Below are 23637 nucleotides of genomic sequence, written 5' to 3'. Positions count from 1 at the left end.
ACATGTGTACTGCCGCTTCCAAAGAGATGCTAATAAGCTTTAACATACTGAAACCTCATCTTGGAACGTCCCCATCTGCATATTTAACAGTATTGTTTTGGCTTTTTGCTTGTTTTTTTTTTTTTTTTTTTTTTTTTTTAAGGTTTTCTCCTACTTCCTGTGGTTATCTGTCTTTTCTCTCTGTTCCTTTTTTTCTATTTATTTTGGTTTCTGGCTTTTACATAAGAGGCCTTCCTCAGATGCTAAGTAATGTTTGTTGGGCATTCTTATATTTTTTGTTTTGTTTTTAAAGATTTTATTTATTCATGAGAGGCAGAGACACAGGCAGAGAGAGAAGCAGGCTCCATGCAGGGACTCAATCCCAGGACTCCAGGATCATGCCCTGGGCTGAAGGTGGCTGAGCCACCTGGGCTGCCCATTCTTATGTTTTTTTAAGATATTTATTTGCAATAGAAAAGAGAGTATGAGCGGGAGAAGGGCAGAGGGAGAAGCGGGATCCCTGCTCAGCAACTCAGGGCTCCATCCCAGGACCTCGGGATAGAGACCTGAGCCAAAGGTAGATGCTTACCTGACTGAGCCACCAGGTGCCCCATCGTGGTCATATTTAAGAACAAAGCATTATAAGATTGACAGGATCACCTGTTGGGTGGAATTTGCCAACTGGTGGACTTCACTGTACAAGACTGGGTAGGGGGACGCCTGGGTGGCTCAGTGATTGAGTGTCTGCCTTCCGCTCAGGTCATGATCGCCGGGTCCTGGGATCAAGTCCCGCATCCGGCTCCCCGCAGAGAGCCTGCTTCTCCCTCTGCCTGTGTCTCTGCCTCTTTGTGTCTCTCATGAATAAATAAAATCTTTAAAAAAAACAAGACTGAGTAGGGATCAATTTTATTTTGTTGGAATACTCCAAGATGTTAGGATCTATAGGTGTTTTCCCTGGAACCAGTTTCCTAAAAGAATGATCTGCCAAGAACATGGCTAAAGGTGGTGGTATAATACAAGGGGATTGCACGTTTCACCATCTGTTATGTAGACTTAGATAATCCCCCCTTTTTTCAGTACTTTTTGCCACCTTTTTCTGTGCTTGAGGTCCTCCAATCCTGCAGCCTCTCAGGTTCATTTTCTCCATAATCACCTAGCCTTCTGCCATTGGGATAGGAGATTGGGGGGATAGGAGATTGTGGTTGCCTAGCTGGATAGAACAGGAGAGCAGACCTAAGAGCTCCTCATTCAGATTGATTTCAGTCCAACCCTTCACTTTGCTGAGAGACCTTCATCTGATGCTTCTAATCCCAAGTTCCCTGGGTTCTGGGGTGTGAACAGGCTTGCTTCTTGACTGGGCTTCCGGGTCTCATTGCTGCTGTTCTTCCTCTTTGTCCTAAGGAGCTTCAGAGTTTACGTTCATTTTTATAGGTTTTAAAGAGAGAACCATATATGTTCATTCTTTCACATTTGACAGAAAGGCACTATATGCACTTTATGTCCCTAAATAAGCAACTGGTTTTTCCCAGAGGGAGCCTGTACTTGTTGAAATGCCTCACTTCAATTAGTTTACACTATTACTTGCCATTACTTTCATTATGTGGTATTTTTCTGTTTATAAGACAGAGCATGTCTGTACCTTAAGGTATATAGCTTATATCACATGGACGTGGACCTGAATTATGTAGAAATATTATTAATAAAGCAACTACCGCCACATTTTTTAACAGGAAATATTTATTGGTATGATCTGTACAGCAGATGTCTCCTGTTTGGTAACACGCTAGCTAAGCCATCTGCCTCTTTAATTTTGGAAAAGATTTGATGTGTGCCCTGTCACTGAGATTCAGGGAGCTGCTAGGGCCCTGAGGGCCGAACAGTGTATTCCAGGAAGCTTTTCCTGGTACATGGTCCACGCCCTGCAGTCTCATTCAGCTCACAGAGCCAGTGGTCTTCATTTTGCTGTTTCTTAGCTCAGTATTCTTTCTGCATGTTGGTAGGTAGACCTAATGTTTGTGGACTCTGCAATCCTTGTTTATTAGGCTTGGTCTGTATTTTGTAATCATTGTTGAATTTACTGTTAAATCCTCACAGCTTGAATGTGGTAGATACTACATTAAAGAAAAAATATCATGACCCACTTAATTAGAGAATTTAACAATAGTTTGCAATAAACTAGCAAGTCTGTGAGTTCCTTTGAATCAGAGTATTACGCTGGATATTTAACCATCCTGAAAGAAAATGCACTTTGTCAAAGCCCTGCCTTAAATGGTAAGCTTGATTTAATACATCTCCTCCCTGTCTAGCCTAATTGCATGATCATTACTTCAGAACTGGCTAACTAGGCGTGGGATTTTAGGCGACTGTTGTGAGCGTGTGTGCAGCTCATTTCCTTGCAGTGGCAGTGGCCGCTGGCCCTTAGAGCATCTCTCCTAGCCATGGAGGCAGAATGGAAGGAGGATCCTCCCAGGAAAGTGAAAGATTTCTTTGTGCAGTGCTAGGCTGCTTAGTCCCTACTGCATCTGTGAACGCTCTGAGGAGCTTGCTGTCAGCTACAGAAAGTCTTCTTATTGCTGCAGCTCCTGTGTGACCGAAGAAACAGGACCCTCATTTCTGCTTTGGTGTGGCATCTTGAGTTGATTTTTCCTGTTTTGTGTTTGAGTGATTCAAACACATTTTTGCAGTAGGTAGATGATGATTTGCTAGATGTATGCTTTGTCTCATCAGCCCTGGGTTTAAATAAGATACAGGCTTTGATGGTGGCAGCTATCAGCAAGTGATTTATCAGTTTTCTGTAGAGGCCTGAACACCAGTGTATTCTGGAAACTGAGTATACAATAGGCCTCATGTTGGATTAAAGTATTTGGAATACTCTTTGCCTCACCAGGAGAGTTTACTAGAAGATACACTTGAAGCTTTAGCAGTGAAACATCATGAGAGGCTCTCTAGGACATGTAACAGCAAGAGAATGTGAGGATTGCAGGCACATCCTCTGGCCCAACTCCATCACTCGGCAGCTGGTGACTTCCCTATTTTAAGCTGTAGTTTCCTCACATATAAACTAGAGATAATTGTACCTTAAAACATTAAATGTGTAAAGGGCACAATAGTGGAAAATGTTTGCTATGATTATTATATGGTCCGTGTTTCACTTCACAATGATTGGAATCTCCCCTTTCTTTTACAGTGATATTGTGGTCCAGATAGTAGATGCTCGAAACCCACTCCTATTTAGATGTGAGGATCTGGTAAGTAAAGTGTGACAGGATTCAGATGTGCAGTCCTTGGAGCCACAGCAGGAGGGACAGCATAACTGCCAGCAAACATTCTGTTCTCTCCCGTAGCTGTGTTTAAGGAGGGCCCTCTCCTCCCAGGGTCAGGCGCTTCCGTACTGTCGCTGTTTAGATAGGTGTTTTCCTTTGAAAACAAGCGTTTCCATCTGCAGGAAGAGACAATCACATGACCTTTCTACCTTTTAGTTTAGAAGCCAGTTTCTTGGTATGCCTGGGTAGCTCAGTGGTTGGGCACCTCCCTTGGGTTCAGGTTGTGGTCCTGGAGACCCAGGATCGAGTCCCACGTCGGGCTCCCTGCAGGGAGCCTGCTTCTCCCTCTGCCTGTGTCTCTGCCTCTCTCTCTCTGGGTCTCTCATGAATACATACATAAATCTTAAAAAAAAAAAAAAATAGAAGCCAGTTTCTTAAGAGACATATGCCAGTGTTTCTCATTTAAGAGACATCAGTTGAAAAAAAAAAAAAAAAAAAAAAAAAGAGACATCAGTTGAAGTAGCATTGTGCTTATTACCCACATCTTACTGTCTTGTCTCATCAGAGTCTCTCCTCACGCCTTAGTTGTTACCTTCTGTGATATGTTACAAGCAAACTAAGTTTGTAAAACACCAGAGGGAGTAACAGTTAAGGAGTGAAGACCACATGAAATAATGTGATACAGGTTTTAAATTAATTAAACACTGTACACATCTGAAGCGTTCCTATTAGTATTTGAGTCCATAGTAGTAATAGTACAGAATATTTTAAATCCACTGGTGAGGAACAAAAATCTTAATGATGGAACTCCTGTTGAAGTCAGCTTTTATACCTGGGTGTGTCTCCTAATGAAGAGCTGCGGTTGGGAATTAATTCCAATTACTGAGTCTTGTTTTTCTTTTAGACCTCAAAATATTTTTTATATGAAAAAATGAGCTTATTATTGGCTGCCATCACTTGGCTGAAAAATAGTCCCTGCTGGCTGACAGATCTCCTAGTTTTGCCATTCTTTAATTTTGTGTGAAGTAATTCAGCATTATTAAAGAGAGGAACTACATTGTTTAAAGGAAGAGAATCTGTTATACTTTGACAGGGTAGGACAGCATTTCCTTTTACCCTTTCCAGTTTCTTCTGCTGAGGATATTTCTAGGTGTATATGACCTAACTTTTTCAGAGCTTACTGAAAGGGTCAGTAGAATGTACCAAGATAAAAAATTTAAATTAGGACTGACTTAAAACTGAGGGCAGTAAAAACTTTAGTTCTAGTTGGGGACTTTAAATATAATTAGCCCAATTTTCACTTGCTTGAAGAGGCCTTTCTAAATATATTTGTCTTGCCTAGGAATGTTACGTGAAAGAAGTAGATGATAGTAAGGAAAACGTCATTTTGATAAATAAGGCAGACTTGTTGACTGTTGAGCAGCGGAGCGCCTGGGCCACATATTTTGAAAAAGAAGATGTGAAGATTATCTTCTGGTCGGCTTTGGCTGCAGCTATTCAACCAACTGGGGACTCTGAGGTAACCTGGGGGGCTTTTTCAGATTGTGTTTCTGGGAGGAGGATTTCAGTAAGCTTTGTTTTTCTCACTGAAGGTTTATGGGAATCCAGGGTTTTTGTTTGTTCCTTAAATGTTCTGATAGTAGGATGACCTATAGAAAAATGAGTCACAGGGTTACTTTTTCTGGCCATCAAATAGTCTGACATCTCGGGCTCTGTGTTATAGACTGATGGTTTTTTTCTTTTTTTTTTTTCTTTTTTCCTTTTTTAGATTTTTGAAAGGAAATTGTATAGGAAGCTTCATAATGACCTTATAATTGTTTTTAGCAGGAGGCAAGTACAACCAAAGTATGTACCTGTACTCCTCAGGACGTGATTAGAAGTTCTTTCGACATTGTTTTCAAAACAAACAACTGAAGTAATTCTAAAGATATACTGTGTTATTTTTTTTTTTTTTTAAGATTTTATTTATTTATTCATAGAGACAGAGAGAGAGGCAGAGACGCAGAGGGAGAAGCAGGCTCCATGCAGGGAGCCCGACGTGGGATCCCGGGACTCCAGGATCACACCCTGGGCTGAAGGAGGCATCAAACCTCTGAGCCGTCCGGGCTGCCCTGTTTTTTGTTTTTTAAAGATTTTGTTTATTTATTCATGAGAGACACAGAGGAGAGACACAGGCAGAGGCAGAGGGAGGAGCAGGCTCCATGTGGGGAGCCCGATGTGGGACTCAAGGATCACACGCTGGGCCGTAGGCAGACACTCAGCCAGTGAGCCACCCAGGTGGCCCTACTATGTTATCTATTAACTCAAACTTTACAGAAATGGTTTGGGTTTGGTCTTTTTGTTGTTTTATTTTGTTTTTTTAAGTCCCACACCCAGTATGGGCTTGAACTTACAACCCCAAGATCAAGAGTCACGTGCTCCACCACTGAGCCAGCCCTCAGGTTTATTTTCTAATAAAAAAAAATACAACTATTAGCTAATAATGACTATCAAATGAAATCAGTAGTAGAGTCTTAGAGCTAGGGAAACCTGGGTGACTCAGTGGTTGAGCATCTGCCTTCCGCTCAGGGCATGATCCTGGGGTCCTGGGATTGAGTCCCACATCGGGCTCCCCCAACAGGGAGCCTGCTTCTCCCTCTGCTTGTGTCTCTGCCTCTCTCTGTGTCTCTCATGAGTAAATAAATAAAATCTTTAAAAAAAAAATCTTAGAGCCAGAAGAGACTTAAAGTATCTTTTTTCCTAGCCTTTTCCTTTCCTTTTCTCATATCTGTCAGCCGTCTAGAGATTATTTTGTACGTTGAGCTGAATGTCAGTGAATACAATGTCCTCCTCTTGATGAGCTCACAGATTAGCTCTGTGAATTCCTTCCCTCACCTCCATGGCAAAGTCATATAATCTCTGTTTTTTAACTACATTAAATGACAGAGACCAGCTAGCCCCCTCTTTGTCTACATTTAGAAAGTTTTTCAGTTTAGTGAAGCTAAGTCAGCCTCCCTAGCCTTTGATATAAGGACTCTTTCTTTGTCCCCTTCGTTTTCTCTGTGTATGTTTTCTGGGTTCTTATTCATCTTGGACACGTTATCTGGGGCACTCTTCATCTCAGATGCCTATCTGCCTAATCAGGAAAACACTTAAAATTGGTGGCACCTAATTACATATGTTAGGTATTCAGAGGGACAATTGATTATTCCATGTCATCCGGATCCTCCCAGTAATTCTGTTTTTGTTAATTCACTGTATCTCAGAGGAGCTATGTTACACTCTTAGCTCATTTAATCTGTAAACAACCAAAAAGACTTAAGTCTCATCACTTAAGTCTCTCATGTGGAAAAGGTTTTTCATCTTATTTTTACCTCAACTTAGGACAGTACGGTTCCTCTGAAATACTGTTCATGATTTGGGGCTAAGGTAGAGAATTCATTTTGGTTGTGTAATTTGCTTTTCTCTCCTAGCTTTGAATATGCAAATTTTGTGTTTGTCCTTCTGATACTCTTTCCAGTCATCGGCAACATTGTTAAAACCGGACCAAGGAGAGAGCTCTGTAACCTTCTGTGAACTTAACTGAGCCCTCTGAACCAAAGGTTCTGATGTAATGAGTACAGATGTGTTCACAAGGATATAACAATAGTAATTATTCAGTTGTTACTCCTGTTAATAAAAATCCATAGAAAGCTTATCCTGTGCCAGGCACCACTGTCCTAAGCAATTTATACATTGTCTTCATTTAATCATCCCAATAAGAAACATAAATGCTTATTATCTTCAGGTAGTCTGGCTTCATAGTTTGTCCTTTTTTTTTTTTTTTAATTTTTATTTATTTATGATAGTCACAGAGAGAGAGAGAGAGAGAGGCAGAGACACAGGCAGAGGGAGAAGCAGGCTCCATGCACCGAGAGCCCGATGTGGGATTCGATCCAGGGTCTCCAGGATCGCGCCCTGGGCCAAAGGCAGGCGCTAAACCGCAGCGCCACCCAGGGATCCCCATAGTTTGTCCTCTTAAACATTATTGGCTTCAGTTTGTCTTCTTAGCCATTATCTCTATTGTTTCAAGTCTTTACTGGAAGCTGATGTTTTACTGAAGTTTTTAAATATTTATCACTGTATGGCTTAGCCCTGATGTACCAACCCAATAACTGTCAGAAATGGAAAAAGAGGGATCCCTGGGTGGCGCAGCGGTTTGGCGCCTGCCTTTGGCCTAGGGCACGATCCTGGAGACCCAGGATCGATTCCCACATCGGCCTCCCGGTACATGGAGCCTGCTTCTCTCTGCCTGTGTCTCTGCCTCTCTTTCTCTCTCTGTGACTATCATAAATAAATAAAAATTAAAAAAAAAAAAAAAAAAAGAAATGGAAAAAGAGGGGATCCCTGAGTGGCCCAGCCGTTTAGCGCCTGCCTTTGACCCAGGGCGTGATCCTGGAGTCCCAGGATCGAGTCCTGCATCAGACTCCCTGTGAGGAGCCTGCTTCTCCCTCTGCCTGTGTCTCTGCCCCTCTCTAACTTTCTGTGTCTCTCATGAATAAATTAAAATCTTAAAAAAAAAAAATGGTAAAGAGGAGCACCTGGGTGGGTGGCTCTGTAGTTGAGCATCTCCCTTCAGCTCAAGGCGTGATCCCGGGGCCGTGGGATCAAGTCCCACATCGGGCTTCCCACGGGGAGGCTGCTTCTCCCTCTGTCTATCTCATGAATAAATAGGTAGTCTTTAAAAACAAAAAGAAAAGAAAGAAAGGAAAAAAAGATTACTTTCTGCAACTACTAATGTGATATTCCCTGAACTGTTAACCAAGTAGAACATTCCATTTTTGCATAATCTGTTCTCAGGGAACCCTTGCTACTACCTTCAGTTGTCTTCTAGGGTTCACCAGCTACCTTGTAGACCTGCTCCCGTGTATGACTGGGTTCGCAGTGTGTAGTTATGGAAAGTACACTTTCTCCCTTTTGAAGTTAGCCATCATTTACTCCTTCCACATCTTCTGAAGTATCTACCATTTTTCATGATTTCCCAAGACCAATAACTAGCTACCATTGTGACATCACTGCTGTAATCACACTTGTCATTTGAGTATCAAACATGAACTTACTAGGAATAGTTTAATAGTCACTGTTTTCTCAACCATCTGAAGTTTGGTTCTTCCTTTACAGTTGTTAACCCCTTCTTTTTTGGGGAAAAATGACAGTTTTCAAGCTGAGTACCTGGTTTTCTCTTGGCCATCTGTTAAATTGCACTGTGTTTCCCCAAGGGATTGACTTTTCCCTTTTCAGGTTTACTATACTACCACAAAGTCCTTCTGTTGTCTTTATCATTTTTCCTGAAGCTAAACTGCTTCAGTTTTAGTTTTTTTAATGCACGTTCAGTTCACATTACTGTTTTCTGTTTGTTTCATATTTTTGAAATGATTCAGAAAAGCTCACAGTGAAGACACGCCATCTTCTTTACATTCATTGCTCATTTCTCATAGAAATTGTTTCCAGTTCTGTGGCTCTGTTATAAGCCATGCTGCCATGTTGCCTTTTGATTTGCCAGCCTAGCCTTGATCATGAAATCATGCCTATCTTCCCTGACATTTTGTTTATATCTCTAGTTTAGATTTAGTTTACTAAAATTTAGGATACTAAAAAAAAAAAAAAAAATTAAAATAAAATAAAATAAAATTTAGGATACTTATTTAACTGAGTTCATTGTGTCCTCTTCTATTATGGTTATTCATTCTAACACTAGGTAATTTAGAAATTATACAAGGTTTGTATCACTTCTAGATGCAAACCAGCTCACTCTTGTTGATTCAAATTAGTAATACTATATATTGTCTTATTTTTGCTTGTATTGTCAGAATTCTTAAGAATTAACATATCCCTGAAGAGTAAATTATTTTTGTTCTTTGTATATATGTGTATGATTTTCACATGTTTCGTTGCTCATGTATTTCATCCAGAAGGTGCTATGCTCCACAGTGCTTTGAGTTATTAAAGGCAATTATGAAGAAATAGCAGTTTCCTTAAATATGCAAACCATGGTCTTTAAAAATGCAAACGTAAAAAACTCAAAGTATAAACGTTTCCCTTCTTGCTTTGTGCAAAGAAGAGAATATTAAATGTTTAATTGTTAATGAGAAATGCTTTGTTCTACAGCCTGGTGCAAAATAATGTACTGCCAAAGAACTCAGCTTGACACAGGCTTTTCTAAACGCTTACCTTTTTTTAAAGATGTATCTAGGGCAGCCCGGGTGGCCCAGCAGTTTAGCGCCTGCCTTCAGCCCAGGGCCTGATCCTGGAGACCCGGGATCGAGTCCCGTGTCAGGCTCCTTGCATGGAGCCTGCTTCTCCCTCTGCCTGTGTCTCTGCCCCTCTCTCTCTCTCTCTCTCTCTCTGTCTCTCATGAATAAATAAAATCTTAAAAAACATAAAGATGTTTTATATACATCTGATACAAAAGTAACAGACATTGTACAAAGTTCAAATGATATAGAAATATATAAAGCGAAGGTCCACTGCCCCTCCCATCTCCAGAGGGCACTACTGTTAATAGTTTATTGTGTCCTTTCACCAAAAGGCCTGCCTTGTCTCCCTATTTTCACCTTTTCTGGTTTCCTTTATAACTTACTTGGCTTCCCCTCTGTTCATCTGAGATAACCAACCCTGAGTACTTTCACTAGAGTGAAAGGTGCCATTGTTGTCCCTTCTGAGCTTTTTGGTTTCTTTCATTTCATTGAAAACAGGTGAACAGGAGTGCTGGAGAAGCCAACACAGCCGAGTCTGAGAAGTCCGGTTGTGAAGAGGCTGCAGTTCCATGCAGTGAGCCTAGACATCTCCCAGACAGGGCTTCCCTCTCACTTAGTGATGTTACCACTAGTGATGAAGATGCCAGTGAGTATGAGGACTGTCAGGAGGAGGAGGAGGAGGTTTGGCAGACATGTTCGGAAGAGGACGGCAACCCCAATGAAGAGGCCTATGGCCGGGACTGGCAGGGAAGCTGCACTGCGGATTCTGAGGCTCAGGGGAGGAACACCCTGCGGAAGAGGCACACACACAATTTTAGCCATCTGGTATCAAGGCAGGAATTGTTGGAAATCTTTAAGCAGCTACACACTGGGAAGAAGATGAAAGATGGACAACTTACGGTTGGACTGGTAAGATGAGATAGGTCCTGAGATTGTTATTGCATGGGTACCTTTTTTGTTTGCTCTTTAAGATATATTTTATTTTAGTGAGAGAGGATCCCAAGGAGACTCTGCACTGAGTGCAGAGCCCAGTGCACAGGGCTCAATCATACGACCCTGAAATCTTGAGCTGAAACCAAGAGTTGACTACCCAACTGATTGCATCACCCAGGCGCCCCACCATTTATTTCCAATCTGTTGGTAGCTACACTGGAACCCAAGGGCCGAACCAAGCTTTTGGTGTCCTAGGAGACGTTATTGCCCTCTTGTTGCCCACTGGCACTGTGGGAATAGGTAAAGCCCAACTCTAAAGAACGAGCTCTCTCAAGGCTTACACTGGTTATGCCCCTATTCCTATTAATTATCTTCTCCCGTCTTCCAGTTCAGCCCTACCACACGTGTGGCTTACCAAGAGATAGTAGAATGAGAAAACTTCTAAGGTTGTCTTCAGACTTGCAGTTCAGTAATCTTACCCTCTATCGGCTTTTGGTGTGAAGTGGTCCTTGCTAGCTTGTACTGTAAATGTTCCACCTGCAATTTAAGGAGAATCCCAGCATCTTTCGGGCCAGGCAAAGCATGGCTGCCGCTTTAGTTGCCTAAGAACAAGGGAAAGGAGATCACATCCCTAGCTGTGTATATGCTAATTCTAGAGGTGGCTGTGAGAAGTGCTTGGACTTTAAAGACAGACAGCACAGCTCCAGAGGTCCCATCTTTAGCTAAGGAAACATAAGATGTTAGAGAAGGTATGTTAAAGGCCTCATCCAAGAGATCAAACTTGTGAGAGAAATAGATTGTGGCAGATTTAAAATCTTCTAGCTCTTAAGTTACATGCATACCCCCCTCCCGCCCAAGCCTAGTCACTGATTGTAGCAGGTCAACATCTTTGTTTTAAGATTTATAAATAAATAAATATATATTTATTTATTTGTTTGTTTATTTTTAAAATTTATTTATTTGTGAGAGACAGACATAGAGCACTAGTTAAAGGAATTGCCCCTGGAGCCAGGCAGACCTAGTGCTACTGTGAATGGATTCACTTGCTATAAACCTTGGGGAACTTACATCATTTCTTTCAGCTTCATTTCTTTATATTATTGCTAAAAATTCATTTTCTACATGCCATCAGAAAGCCCAGCTTCCCTAAAAGGTAGTTTCTTTCTTTCTCACATGTATGGAGATGCTAAACAGACTCTTCATTTTCTGAATGTTTTACACTAGAAAACCTGAGACTAGGTTAATTTACTCCTGCTGTGAACATTTATTGATCACCTGCCACAGGCCAGGCATCCTGCTGGTCCCTAGCCATGTATCAGGAGACCAGACAGACAGAGTCCCCACCCTCCCAGAGCATGTAGTTCCAAGTATGGTGAGTGAGAGAGGAGGACAGCCAGCGGCCTTTGGAGTGTATAGTGAGGGAGCCTGAACTGCAGAAAGTGGAGCAGATGACAGCCACAAAAGCACCCCACCAGCAAAAGGCATCTATACAAATAGTAATATGTCATCTAATCAAAATACAAATAAGCACAAAGCATGAGGAAAATACTGAGATTAATGAACAGTTATCTGAAATTTTTATGTAAGAGCTTGCACCTTAAAGTATAACATTAGGCTTCAACAAAGCAGCAGTGGAAGGGCCTTCCAGACAAACAGAAGGTAAATGTTTAAGCAAAGCCCCAGGAATGGAAATATATTCATGGAACAGTAGGTGACAGCATGGCTAAGTGTGGAGAGCAGTGAGAGTGGAAACCAGAATAGTGAAACTTGTCTGTTAAGAGGCCTGTAATAGAGGTGGAAGGTTTGGGCGCTTTCCAATGGAGTCGGTATTTATAATCTTTTAGTCATACTGATGGAGGATTCTTGGAACCACGTAAGAGGGAATTGGATTTAGAGGCACACGGAAAAGTCTGAGAAAAAGCCTGGAGCAAGGCTGGCACGATTTGAGCATTTATTTGCAAACCCTTATATGATTCTGCTAAGTGTAACCGAAGAACTCCAGTAGCTTGTTTGCACCTATCAAGTCAGTGTGCCACTTAAAATTTTTTCAAATTTTTTTTTAAATTTTTTATTTATTTATGATAGAGAGAGAGAGGCAGAAACACAGGCAGAGGGAGAAGCAGACTCCATGTACTGGGAGCCCGATGTGGGATTTGATCCCCGGTCTCCAGGATTGCGCCCTGGGCCAAAGGCAGGCGCCAAACCGCTGCGCCACCCAGGGATCCCAACCACTTAAAATTTTAACCCGTAAGACAGAGGCTTGCTAATAGGTTACTAAAATTTAAAAATGAATTGTATGTTGTGATGATTAAAATACCTATTCTGATCCTCGACTTCACCCCCTGTGTGGAAAATACAGAAACCATGAGATGCCTGCATGATGGGACATTGTGGGGGGAGCCGGAAATGGGGCTGAGGATTACTGTAACACCTGCTGTTACAGCAAGACCAATACCAATCAAATGTACTTAGCTTGACTGTTCCCACTGGAAACGTGTCTGAGTACGTACACCCACGCCACAGGGCAGGAAACTGTCAACAAACAGCCTCTATTTCAAATAATCTTTTGAAGCAGCCAAACACTTAAGCTGCTGCTGTCCTGTGTTTGTATTATCTTTGGCTCGATGGGTGTACTGTTTGACTCTTGAGTAACTTAGGTGTCTCCCGCAGGTGGGCTACCCGAATGTTGGTAAGAGTTCCACAATCAACACCATTATGGGTGACAAGAAAGTGTCTGTGTCTGCCACACCCGGCCACACCAAGCATTTCCAGGTATTTCTGCAGCACCAGCCGGTGCCCCTCTCTGGGTGTTTCTCTGAAGGTCCTCACTATTGTGTGCTGCTCTTTTCCCTTCCTCCGCTGTGTGCCCGACAGAAACTTCTCCCTTGTCTTTCAGACTCTCTATGTGGAGCCTGGCCTCTGCTTATGTGACTGCCCAGGCCTGGTGATGCCATCCTTTGTCTCCACCAAGGCAGAGATGATCTGCAATGGAATCCTCCCAATCGACCAAATGAGAGACCACGTCCCCCCTGTGTCACTAATATCCTTTCTGCTTTGCAAAGACTGGTTATTATATGTATATTAGGGCTTCGAGTGGTTTGGGACCCCGCTTTGCATTGGATGTATTTAGGATTGCTGTTGACGGAAAAACCTGAACTACTCAGTAGTGATCTGCCCAAGTTTATACAGTGAGGTAGCGTCAGGACTGCAGAAGTAGAACCTTGTGTCCTGATGGCAGCAATGTCCCTAGTATGAATGGAAGAGCCCAGGCTGTGGATTTCAGCCCCGAGTTGAGTCCTGACTCTGGTGTTTGACTATATGTGTGACCTTGGTAAGCTTGCTTAACCTTCTAGAAACATTCTTTTCAGAAAAATGCCAGTAATAACTACTTTGCAGTTGGTTGTGAGAATTTAATGATAGCCAATTTAATGATGTTTATTGTATGCTTACTGTGTGCTTCACACAACACTTACCAAGTAATTTCATTTAATTCTTAAAGCGCCCCTTGACGTGGGTATTGCTGCTCTTCCTATTTGTTCAAGCTTCAGGAAAGTGAGGCACAGAGAAGTCAGTTTGCAAGATAGGACAGCTAACGTGTACTAGTTAGGAACTCTGCTGCCTCCCGGCATAATCAGTTAACTTGTTAACTTATGTGAAGATCTAGGACAGTGTCTGACATGAAGAAGCATTCATTCATAGGTAGATCTGCTGAGAACCGTGTTGTCAAGGTTTGACCCTCCTTACAAGCCAGCAGGTTAGTCTGTTAACTGTTCCAGGGGTGCTGGTGGAAGGTAGGAGACTGCGTGAAACCGGCACGTGATTTGGTACTTTCTAAGTAGGGTAAAATTTCTGGCCTTGCACAGTTCTTGACAAGTCCTTCCTTAATGCCTGCCCTGAAGGCCACAGCTCTGTATGCACCCCAATTCGATTTCTCTTTCTGTAAGAAATAATGAGAGAGAATTCATTTACCAGGATACATAAAATACGATATATCGCCAAGATGCTGTATAAAAGTACTGCACTAAACCTACCTGTAGTGACCTGGGTAAATCTCAAAATGTTACATACAGGTATAACACCACTTTTGTAAAACCTGTCATTTCACAGAATAGTACTTTATATTGACAGACACTTGGGAATGTGAAAGCCTGAGAAGTGGGCTGGCGGCTGCACCACAAACTCCACTTACATCTGGGAGGCGGGAGGGGCTGCGGTGGCAGGAGGGGCTGGTACAGCATTTAAAGTTTGCGTTTTCAACAGTTTGTATAGTAGATGACATTTTTACTACCTCTTGAGAGTTGAGAACACAGGTGTTAGAGTATTTAATGCTCCTCTGTGTATTTTCAGCTTCTCTGTGAATCAGGCGTGTACTGAGCATTTATTATAAGCCAGATTAGGTTGGCTCCTGCGGAGACCACAAGCATGAATCCGCCATGGCCCTGCCCTTGCCGACTGTCTGGGGGGCATATGGGGCATGCGCGTAAATAACCTGGTACAAGGTAGAATGGTGTTTAAAGAGAAAAGTGTTCAAAAATTAATGAGTAACTACACTTCTTTTCTGGAGAGGTAAAAGGGCTTCTGTCCTAGAAATGTTGAATTAGAAGCATGTGTCAGAAGCCAAGGTTGGGAGGGGTCAGTTGAAGGGAATGGATTCCTTGACGAGCTTACATTTGCCAGAATGTTCCGAGACATGTCTTAGAAGCTACCTATGGCATTAATATTATAAAGCCTAGAGAGGATGAAGATCCCCATCGACCTCCAACATCAGAAGAACTACTGACAGCTTATGGATGTGAGTTGTGATTTATTTTAAAACATGACCAAACTGTAACTCAGTAAATGAGAGAACTACTCCTGCGAAGATACAAATTCACATTTTTCCTTAGCATTTGTCATGTCATCCTCCACTGTTGTTGCTTTTGTTGTCTCTGTTGGCCTTGCCCACAGGCTGCGTTGGTGGGGGGGTTCAGAATGCCGCAGGAAGGGGGAGAGGGCTGACTGCTGCCTGAGTGGTATAACACTTCAGGATTAAGTGCTTTCTCGACTTAGAGAAGGACATGATTCGAATCCCTGGCCTCTTCCTCAGGTCTGCCCTTTGCAGACCCTCACTGCAGCACAGAGTTGTGCACAGAGTTGAAAGCCACTGCGGGGAGCAGGGGGGAGCAGGGGGCGTGCCAGCAGCTGTCTCAGGCTTCTGAGATAAGGCCCGTAGGGCATTCACTGTGCTGATTGAACCCAGGTGGGGACCGGGGTTCTGGCTGAGGCTTTGTTGGCTTTCTCCGGAGTCTTGTCCCAAACAGAGAAGAAAAGGGATATTGGGAAGAAAATGAATATGCTGTCATAGCAGGATAGGAGACTGTGAGGGCAGCATGGGAAAGGAAAGCCCTGACTGGGACAGCACTGTGGTCAGGACAGGGACACAGAACAGCCTCCCTCCCCTTCCAACACTCCCTGGGAAACCCTGTTTGACATTAGAATGAGTCTACAGCTCTCCCATCTCCATGTCTTAACCCAGTTCTACATGGGAGCTATCGGCCTATCATTTCCAACTGATTGTGATTTATTTACCTTAAATATAAACTTTAAAGATGGTCTAGAGGAACCTGTGTCTGTCTACCTAAAGAAATAGCAATGTTAGAAACATGTCCGTGCATTTATGGCATGCCTTTAAAGCAGTGGCCACCAGCTGGGAAGGAGTTCAGCTTATTTGAGTGATTTGGTACAAAGAAAAGAAAAAAGTGTGTATTTTTCTCACAGAGATATGATATATAAGTGATATGAAGCACAGTTAAACCAGGACTTGAACTTGATTTAGTTGGGAGACTTAAAGACTTAAAGAGGATAAAAAGTAAGCATTTGTGATGAGACTAGTGTAGTCACAAAATCCTAAAACTAAAAAAGACCTTGGGGACATTTGGGTGTCTGCCTTCAGCTCAGATCATGATCTCAGGGTCTTGGGATTGAGCCCCACGTTGGGCTCCTTACTCAGGGGGGAGCCTGCTTCTCCCTCTCCCGCTCCCCCCACGTGTGCTGTCTGTCTGTCAAATAAGTGGAATCTTTAAAAAAGAAACTAAAAATGGGCAGCCAGGGTGGCTCAGCGGTTCAGCGCCGCCTTCAGCCCAGGGCGTGACCCTGGGGTCTTGGGATCAAGTCCCACGTCGGGCTCCCTGCAGGGAGCCTGCTTCTCCCTCTGCCTGTGTCTCTGCCTGTCACTCGCTGTCGCTCGCTCGCTCGCTCTCTTTCTCTCTCTCTCTCTCTGTCTCTCATGAATAAATAAATAAAATCTTTTAAAAAGTGACCACAGGGCAGCCCCAGTGGCGCAGCGGTTTAGCGCTGCCTGCAGCCCAGGGCATGATCCTGGAGACCCAGGATCGAGTCCCACGTCGGGCTCCCTGCATGGAGCCTGCTTCTCCCTCTGCCTGTGTTTCTGCCTCTCTCTCTCAAGTTGTATCTCTATGAATAAATAAATAAAACCTTTTAAAAAAATTAAAAAATAAAATAAAAAGTGACCACATATATGTAGTTTCCAAGATCATCTGCAGGTCTGTAAAGAATAATTTCTGGCAGTTCATTTTATCATTTTAAAGATATTTGACAGAGACATAGCGAGAGAGCACACGCGGGGGAGCAGGAGAGGGAGAAGCAGGCCGTTGTGGAGCAGGGGGCCCATTGCAGGGCTCAGTCCCAGGACCCCGGGATCACGACTTGTGCCAAAGGCAGATGCCCGGCCAACTGAGCCACCCAGGCTCAGTTCATTTTAAAAGATGTTGCTAAATGATTTTTAATTTGCCTTTCTTTAAATATTAGTTAAACAGGACATCTGTCCATATGTAGCCATTTCTGTTTCTTCTGGGAATCACCTTTGTTATGCATCTTTTCTTTTAATGATTTGTAGGACTTCGTTGTGGTTTCTTTAGCCCTGTAGAAGTGAACAATTTTAATGGGCTTTTTTTGTTTGTTTTTGTTTTTCCTTTTTGGAAAAAAGGAATTTGGTGTTTTGCTTGGGAGGGTCTTCTGTATCTCAAAAGGACAAAACTGTTTCCCTGTAATATCTTTTTTTTATATTCCTTTAGATTTTTAATCTGCCTAAATGTATTTCTGTGTATTGTGTGAACTAGAGTTCTGTTTTCTTCTAAACTGGAAGAGCCTGCTACACAGCTAGTAGGTGAGGAAGCTGAGTTTTGAATCCCACGTCTGCCAGAGCCCATATTCTTAACCACAATGCTCTGCTACTCCCTCTAGTTGAGTCAGTATTAGAGGGATCTCCGTAGTGTGTTTGAGAAACTGGGAAAACCTAGATACATTACTAACAGGCAGACTTACTGTATTGCTTTTGGTTTTGCTAATAATAGTGATAACATAGCATTCTATGGGTAGCCTCCATGATTCAATGTTTTTAAAATTAAGAGATGAAAGAAATAACTGGAGTAGAGAGAGCTTGAATGTCTGTCACCATTTGGTGCTAGGCTATCAGATAGAACGATATGGTCTGTTCTCCTGGATTGTCAGCTGTCTTTACAGTGCTAACCAGGATATCTTCTAGGATGATAGTTGCTTTTTTAAAGCTAGAGAGTTGGGATGCATCGTTGTGGGGTAACAGACCAAACCTCCATCACTTTGGTTATCTTTGTTGTGACGTTCTGGCTTCTAACTTCAGTGTTGCACCATTCATTTCTCCTCCCAGACATGCGAGGATTCATGACCGCCCATGGGCAGCCAGACCAGTCTCGGTCCGCTCGCTATATCCTGAAGGACTTCGTCAGTGTAAGTGAGCCCGGCTCCTTGTTGCTCTGAAGTAAACAGGCCTCCTTTCTCACCGCGTACTCTTAGATGCCGGCAACCTGTTGAGTTCGAAAAGTTAGAAAAGACCTATTTCCTCACTGAGATGGTGTCATTGGCAAGAGGCGGCAGAGCTCTGGGAAGCACGGGAGTAAAATTGGGCAGCCTACTCTCTTTCCTTCAGTTCAGGAAGAAAGGAATTAGTAGAATATTTGTGTGGATAAATTATGGATTTAGTTACCATTTGTAAAATTATGGAAGATGAGAAGAGTTAAAACCAACCACAGTTGATAGAAAGCATTTACTACAGTGGGAAGCAGAAAACTAGTGCCCAGGGACCAAGTGCAGCCAGCCCAGCATCCCTGTTAGGATAGTCCTGCTGTCCAGTTTTGTCCCGGGTTTTGTTTTGGGAAATATTCTAAGTGGTCACGTCACTGTACTGATGGATACTTTAGCAGAAATGCAAACAAGGTGAAGAGGAGCACAGAGGAGAAAGGTTTCCTCCTAGGCTGGGGGGCCGAGGGCCAAGGGCCGGCAAGGCCTGTGGAACACGTTAAGGATTACAGTCAGTGTGTTTGTTAGGGCTCTCCAGGCAGGTGACCGAGCTCAGCTCAGCTCAGCTCATCAGAAAGCAGGAAGCCTGTCAGAGGATGCGTGGTGAGAGGTCTTCTCTGGGGACCTCTTTCTTCTGGGATAACACAGCTGTTACACGTCTTGTCGTCTTTGTAGGGTAAACTTCTATACTGTCATCCTCCTCCTGGAAGAGACCCTGTGACCTTCCAGCATCAACACCATCGACTCCTACAGAACAAAACAAATGGTGGTGAACTAAAAATACATCCAGGCGAAAATAAAAAAGCAAAACAGATTGAAAATATTGTTGATAAAACTTTTTTCCATCAAGTAAGTTTTAAAGCTTTTCTTTACCTTCTGTTCACCTCTTAAAGAGCAATTTTATTGAAATACCCATAAATTCACTCTTTTAAAATACAGTTCAATAGTCTGTAGTATATTCAGAGTTGTGTAACTTTCACCATAATTTTAGAGAATTTTTATCGCTCCAGGAAGAAACACGGTACCTATTAGCAGTCACTCACCATTCCCCTTTCCCCCCAGCCCCTGCCAATCACTAGTCTACTTTCTCATAGATAGATTTGCCTGTCCTGGACATTCCACACAAACGGAATCACCCGCTGGGGCCTTTTGTGACTGGCTCTTTAACTTGGCATAATGACTTCAAGGTTCATCCATGTATCAATACTTTATTCCTTTTTATTGCCAAATATTCCATTGAATGGATATACCACATTTTGTTTACTTATCAGTAGGTGGAATTTGGGTTGTTTCCCCTTTCTTCTGTTATAAATAATGCTGCTGTGAACATTCATGTACAAGCTTTTGTGTGAACATAGATTTTCAGTTCTCTTGGGTAGATAATTAGTGGGATTGCTGGGTCATATGGTAACTCCATGCTTAACATTTGAGTTAGTGCCCAGCTTTCCAAAGTGGCTGTGCCATTTTACATTCCCACTAGTAATACATATAAGAGCTCTAATTTCTTTGCACCCTTACCAGTATTTTTTCTTTTTTTATTTTAGCCATCCTAGTACATGTGAAGTGGTATCTCATTTTGATTTGTATTTCCCTAAGGATAAATGATGTTGATTATCTTCTCATGTGCTTATGTGCACATGTGTGTCTTCTTAGGAGAAGACTTCTGTTGAGTGTTAAGAGCTCTTTATATATTCTGATAAAACCCATTTTGCAAATATTTCCTACCATTTATTGGGTTTTCCGAGCCAGTACATTTTAATAACTTCAGTTGTTTATATCACAGGTACAGTTAATATGCTGCATTTTATTTATTTATTTTTAAAGATTTTATTTATTTATTTGATAGCACACACGCAGGGCAAATGGCAGACAGAGGGAGAAGCAGGCTCCCCACGGAACAGGGAGCCCGATGCAGGGCTCAGTCCCAGGACCCTGGGATCATGACCTGAGCCAAAGGCAGACGCCTAACTGAGCCACTCAGGCACCCCCTGTATGCTGCATTTTAAGACCAAATTTATATGCAGAACAGTTAAATCCTATAACTACACTTAATATATTTATTAAATTCTGCTTTTGTGACTGCTACAGCCAGAAAAGTTGGAGCAGGGTAAGGATCGTCTCTATCCAGAGAATGATTTTTTCTGTATTTATACGATGCTTTGTGTGCCTCAAACACAGTGAGTTTGTTATGGCGGGCCCAGCACATAGTATTATCCTCATTTTGTTACCTACCACTGAGGACATTGAGCCTCGCGGAGGGTAAGTGACATATTCAAAGACATTTGTCTTAATGGCAAAGCTTAGATAGAACTTAGATTGTTGTGGCTCCTGGTGTGAATTGTCTGGGCAGCCTTTAGAAGGAAATTTACCAGTATGCAAAAGGATCATAGGTTCTTTCTTGAACCTACTATAGGCATGCAGGAGTAAATGAAATTTTTAAGTGTTTACAATGTTTCTAAAGGTCATGTGCAAGAAAGCTGAAAACTTATAGTTACCAAAGCTTTAGCCTCTAGAGTAACATTTTACTATTAGAAGAAGGTAAAATACTGGGCAGCCCGGGTGGCTCAGCGGTTTACTGCTGCCTTCAGCCCAGAGTGTGCCTGGAGACCCAGGATCGAGTCCTGCGTCGGGCTCCCGGCACGGAGCCTGCTTCTCCCTCTGCTTCTCTCTTTCTCCTCTCTGTGTTTCTCATGAATAAATAAATAAAATCTTTATAAAACAAACAAAAAAAGATAAAATACTGCCTTACACTTATAGAATCATATGGGATTAATTTTTTTTTGAAGTAAGTAAACTTAAAATTTGTTTAGTTTTTTTGTTTTTGCTATTTCATTGTGTTCTACTTAAATAAAATCACAAGTTTACAGAAATGTTTTTGAGCATTTACTATGTGTGCCTACTGCACTAGGACCTAGAATAACCAAAAGGAGTGAGATGCAATTACTGTTTTCAGGGCAGTCACATTGTAGCCAAGAGGAGATGGGCAAGTTAACAACATGACATGTTGGGTCTATGGCAGAGGTACAAGACAAGTATTTTGTAAATCCAGATTGGGGAGCAGTTCCCCTTGGAGCTAAGAGGAGAGAGTAGGTGAGTGAAAGCACAGAGAGGAGGTGATATCTAAGCTGGAGTCCAAGGGACAAACAAAAATGTGCCAGTTGGAAGGAGTGGTGAGGGCAGTTCTCCAGGCAGGGGGAGTAGTGTGAACAAAGGCATAAAGGGGACTCGCATACCATGTGAGGGAATAGGAACTTGATTCCCCAGGCTTCAGGGAGCCACCAGAGGTTTGTGAGGACAGGAAGAGAGAGACGTGAATGGAGAACTCTAGTGCAAGTGTGGACCCTGGATGAGAGGAGCCTTGCAGTAGACCAGTGAAAGTTAATGCCAGGGCGAGAGCAGGGTGGGTGGAGAGTAGGGGATAGATGCACAAAATCCTAGAGCCTGGGATCCGTGGAACTTAGTGGCTGGCTGTGTGTGACAGAAGAGGAAGGCAAAGGGAGTGCTATCTTGGTGGCTGGGAATAGGTGGTATTTGAAGCTATGAGACTAATAAGCAAAGTTGAGGACAAAGAATGTGAGAAACTTAGTTAAGAATGGGAAGAGAAAGCAGCAGCGAAGGAAGTGGAAGTCGGCTAATCTTGGCGTTCTCCACAAATAATACTGTGCTTACGTCTCCAATAATGCTGTCTTACTTCCTAGGAAAATGTGAGAGCTCTGACAAAAAGCGTCCAGGCTGTGATGGGCTACAAGCCTGGGAGTGGCCTGGTGACTGCGGCTACTATGAGCTCTGAGAGCAGGGCTGGGAAGGCCTGGAAAAAACATGGCAACAGAAATAAAAAAGAGAAAAGTCGTAGACTCTACAAGCACCTGGACACGTGAGCTTGGGCTGCAGCAGAAATGGCATCTGCGTGGTGCATCTGGAATAGAACAGGAGCTGCTCTGGCCTGTGATGCCGTGGAATGGACCCTGCTCTTGTGGCACGCAGCCACACCAAACAGTATCAAGGTAGAGGGGCCCCTTGGAGCACCAACGCTGTCCGTCATCTCGGAGCCCCAGAAACCTCGTCCTATAGAAGGCTGGGCTCAAGATGAGGGCGCAAATGATTGGATATGTGTGTGAGCAGATACACAGATGCATACTCATTTGTAAGTTGAGGTTTTTTTGAAAAGATCTTAAAATTAAATTGCCACTAACATGTTTTATTGGTTTTTGTAGACACCCTGCCATTTGGACATTCCATGTTCTTTAAACAGTTTCAGTTTGCCAAAACATGACAGGAATTTTATTTTTTTTTTTAGATTTTATTTATTTATGCATGAGAGACACACAGAGAGAGAGTCAGAGACACAGGCAGAGGGAGAAGCAGGCTTCATGCAGGGAGCCCGACACGGGACTCGATCCCAGGGCTCCAGGATCAGGCCCTGGGCTGAAGGTGGCGCTAAACCGCTGAGCCACCCGGGCTGCCCTACATGACAGGAATTTTAGATGGTTTCTTTCAAGAACATTATTTAGGTTAGTGATTCTCAACCCCACACCTACCCAGTACACCCCTCGTGAGCAGGCTCCATGCAAGGAGCCTGATGTGGGACTTGATCCTGGGTCTCCAGGATTATGCCCTGGGCCGAAGGCAGACGCTCAACCGCTGAGCCACCCAGGCGTCCCGCGTCAGTAGTTTTTAAAAGCTTCTGAAGGCCTCGACCTTCTATTGAAAAATCCCCATCACGTGAGGCACCCCTGCAGAAGGAAGCCTGCGTTTTCCAGTAGGTAACTACAGGGGGGGTGGGAAGATGGGGAGATGATCAGCTAGTTTTTGTTTTAGGCATAGGGATCCCTCATCTCCTTGGTACTTAAAACCATCTAAAGAGACAGGTTACTCTTACAGTGCCATTGTTTGCTGTTTTAGCCTCTCGCTTTACGTCCGTTTCTCTTTTTCTGTGAGCCTCAGTATTCCTATTCCCTTAACTCCGATCTTACCCTGTTTTATGTGATAGATATTTTTGGAAATCTAAAGCAAGTTCTGGCTTTCTCCAGAAAAATACACGTTCCTGTAAAAAACAGAGTATCACGACCTGTATCCGAAGAACACAGACCCTCAAAGTTCATCTGTGATTTGCAGTTAAGCCTTGCCCTATGTGGCCATAATGAATTTAGGATATATTTGAAAATGTCTTCCACCAGGAGAATAAAAAACAAAGTACGCTGTTCATGTAACAAAACCCGCTTCCTGGGTGGCGGGAAGGGCACTGGAAGATGCCTGTAGCAGGCGTTGGGCCTGAAGCAGTAGGGCAGTTAGCAGGAGCCGGCCTTCCGGTCGTGGGGGTTGTGGACGTGTTCTCAAAGTGCGGGTACGCCCAGGAGAAGCTCCTAAACAGGTAGGGGTTAGTGTTGTAAGCCTTTCAGCACCGAGTGGAAGGT

The 23637-nt window shown here is 43.1% G+C and overlaps 1 protein-coding gene and 1 long non-coding RNA gene across 3 annotated transcripts in view; one reads left to right on the top strand and one right to left on the bottom strand.

Moving 5' to 3' along the window:
* The window catches only part of LSG1 (large 60S subunit nuclear export GTPase 1), a 31176-nt gene extending 8757 nt beyond the window's left edge, over positions 1-22419 (top strand). Inside the window, exons 6-14 of the mRNA XM_077884205.1 lie at positions 3167-3227; positions 4585-4761; positions 9956-10366; positions 13061-13162; positions 13287-13430; positions 15059-15182; positions 18075-18154; positions 18899-19072; positions 21922-22419. Of these exons, the coding sequence (XP_077740331.1) occupies positions 3167-3227; positions 4585-4761; positions 9956-10366; positions 13061-13162; positions 13287-13430; positions 15059-15182; positions 18075-18154; positions 18899-19072; positions 21922-22101 (1453 nt within the window). The 3' untranslated portion in view covers positions 22102-22419. The remainder of the gene's footprint in view (positions 1-3166; positions 3228-4584; positions 4762-9955; positions 10367-13060; positions 13163-13286; positions 13431-15058; positions 15183-18074; positions 18155-18898; positions 19073-21921) is intronic.
* LOC144305400 (uncharacterized) lies at positions 93-8257 on the bottom strand. Of its 2 annotated transcripts, none has more exons than XR_013372439.1 (3): positions 8078-8257; positions 4075-4891; positions 93-3644 (listed from the first exon to the last, which is right to left on the bottom strand). It is a non-coding gene; the product is annotated as an uncharacterized LOC144305400 (long non-coding RNA). The 2 variants fall into 2 exon arrangements; XR_013372440.1 differs by having other exon boundaries at positions 93-3418.
* Positions 22420-23637: the final 1218 nt, after the last annotated feature.

Source organism: Canis aureus, chromosome 35 (genome assembly GCF_053574225.1).
Source record: "Canis aureus isolate CA01 chromosome 35, VMU_Caureus_v.1.0, whole genome shotgun sequence".
Classification (NCBI taxonomy): Eukaryota; Metazoa; Chordata; class Mammalia; order Carnivora; family Canidae; genus Canis; species Canis aureus.
The sequence above is the reverse complement of the archived record's forward strand: the minus strand, read 5'-3'. Positions and strand labels throughout refer to the sequence as shown.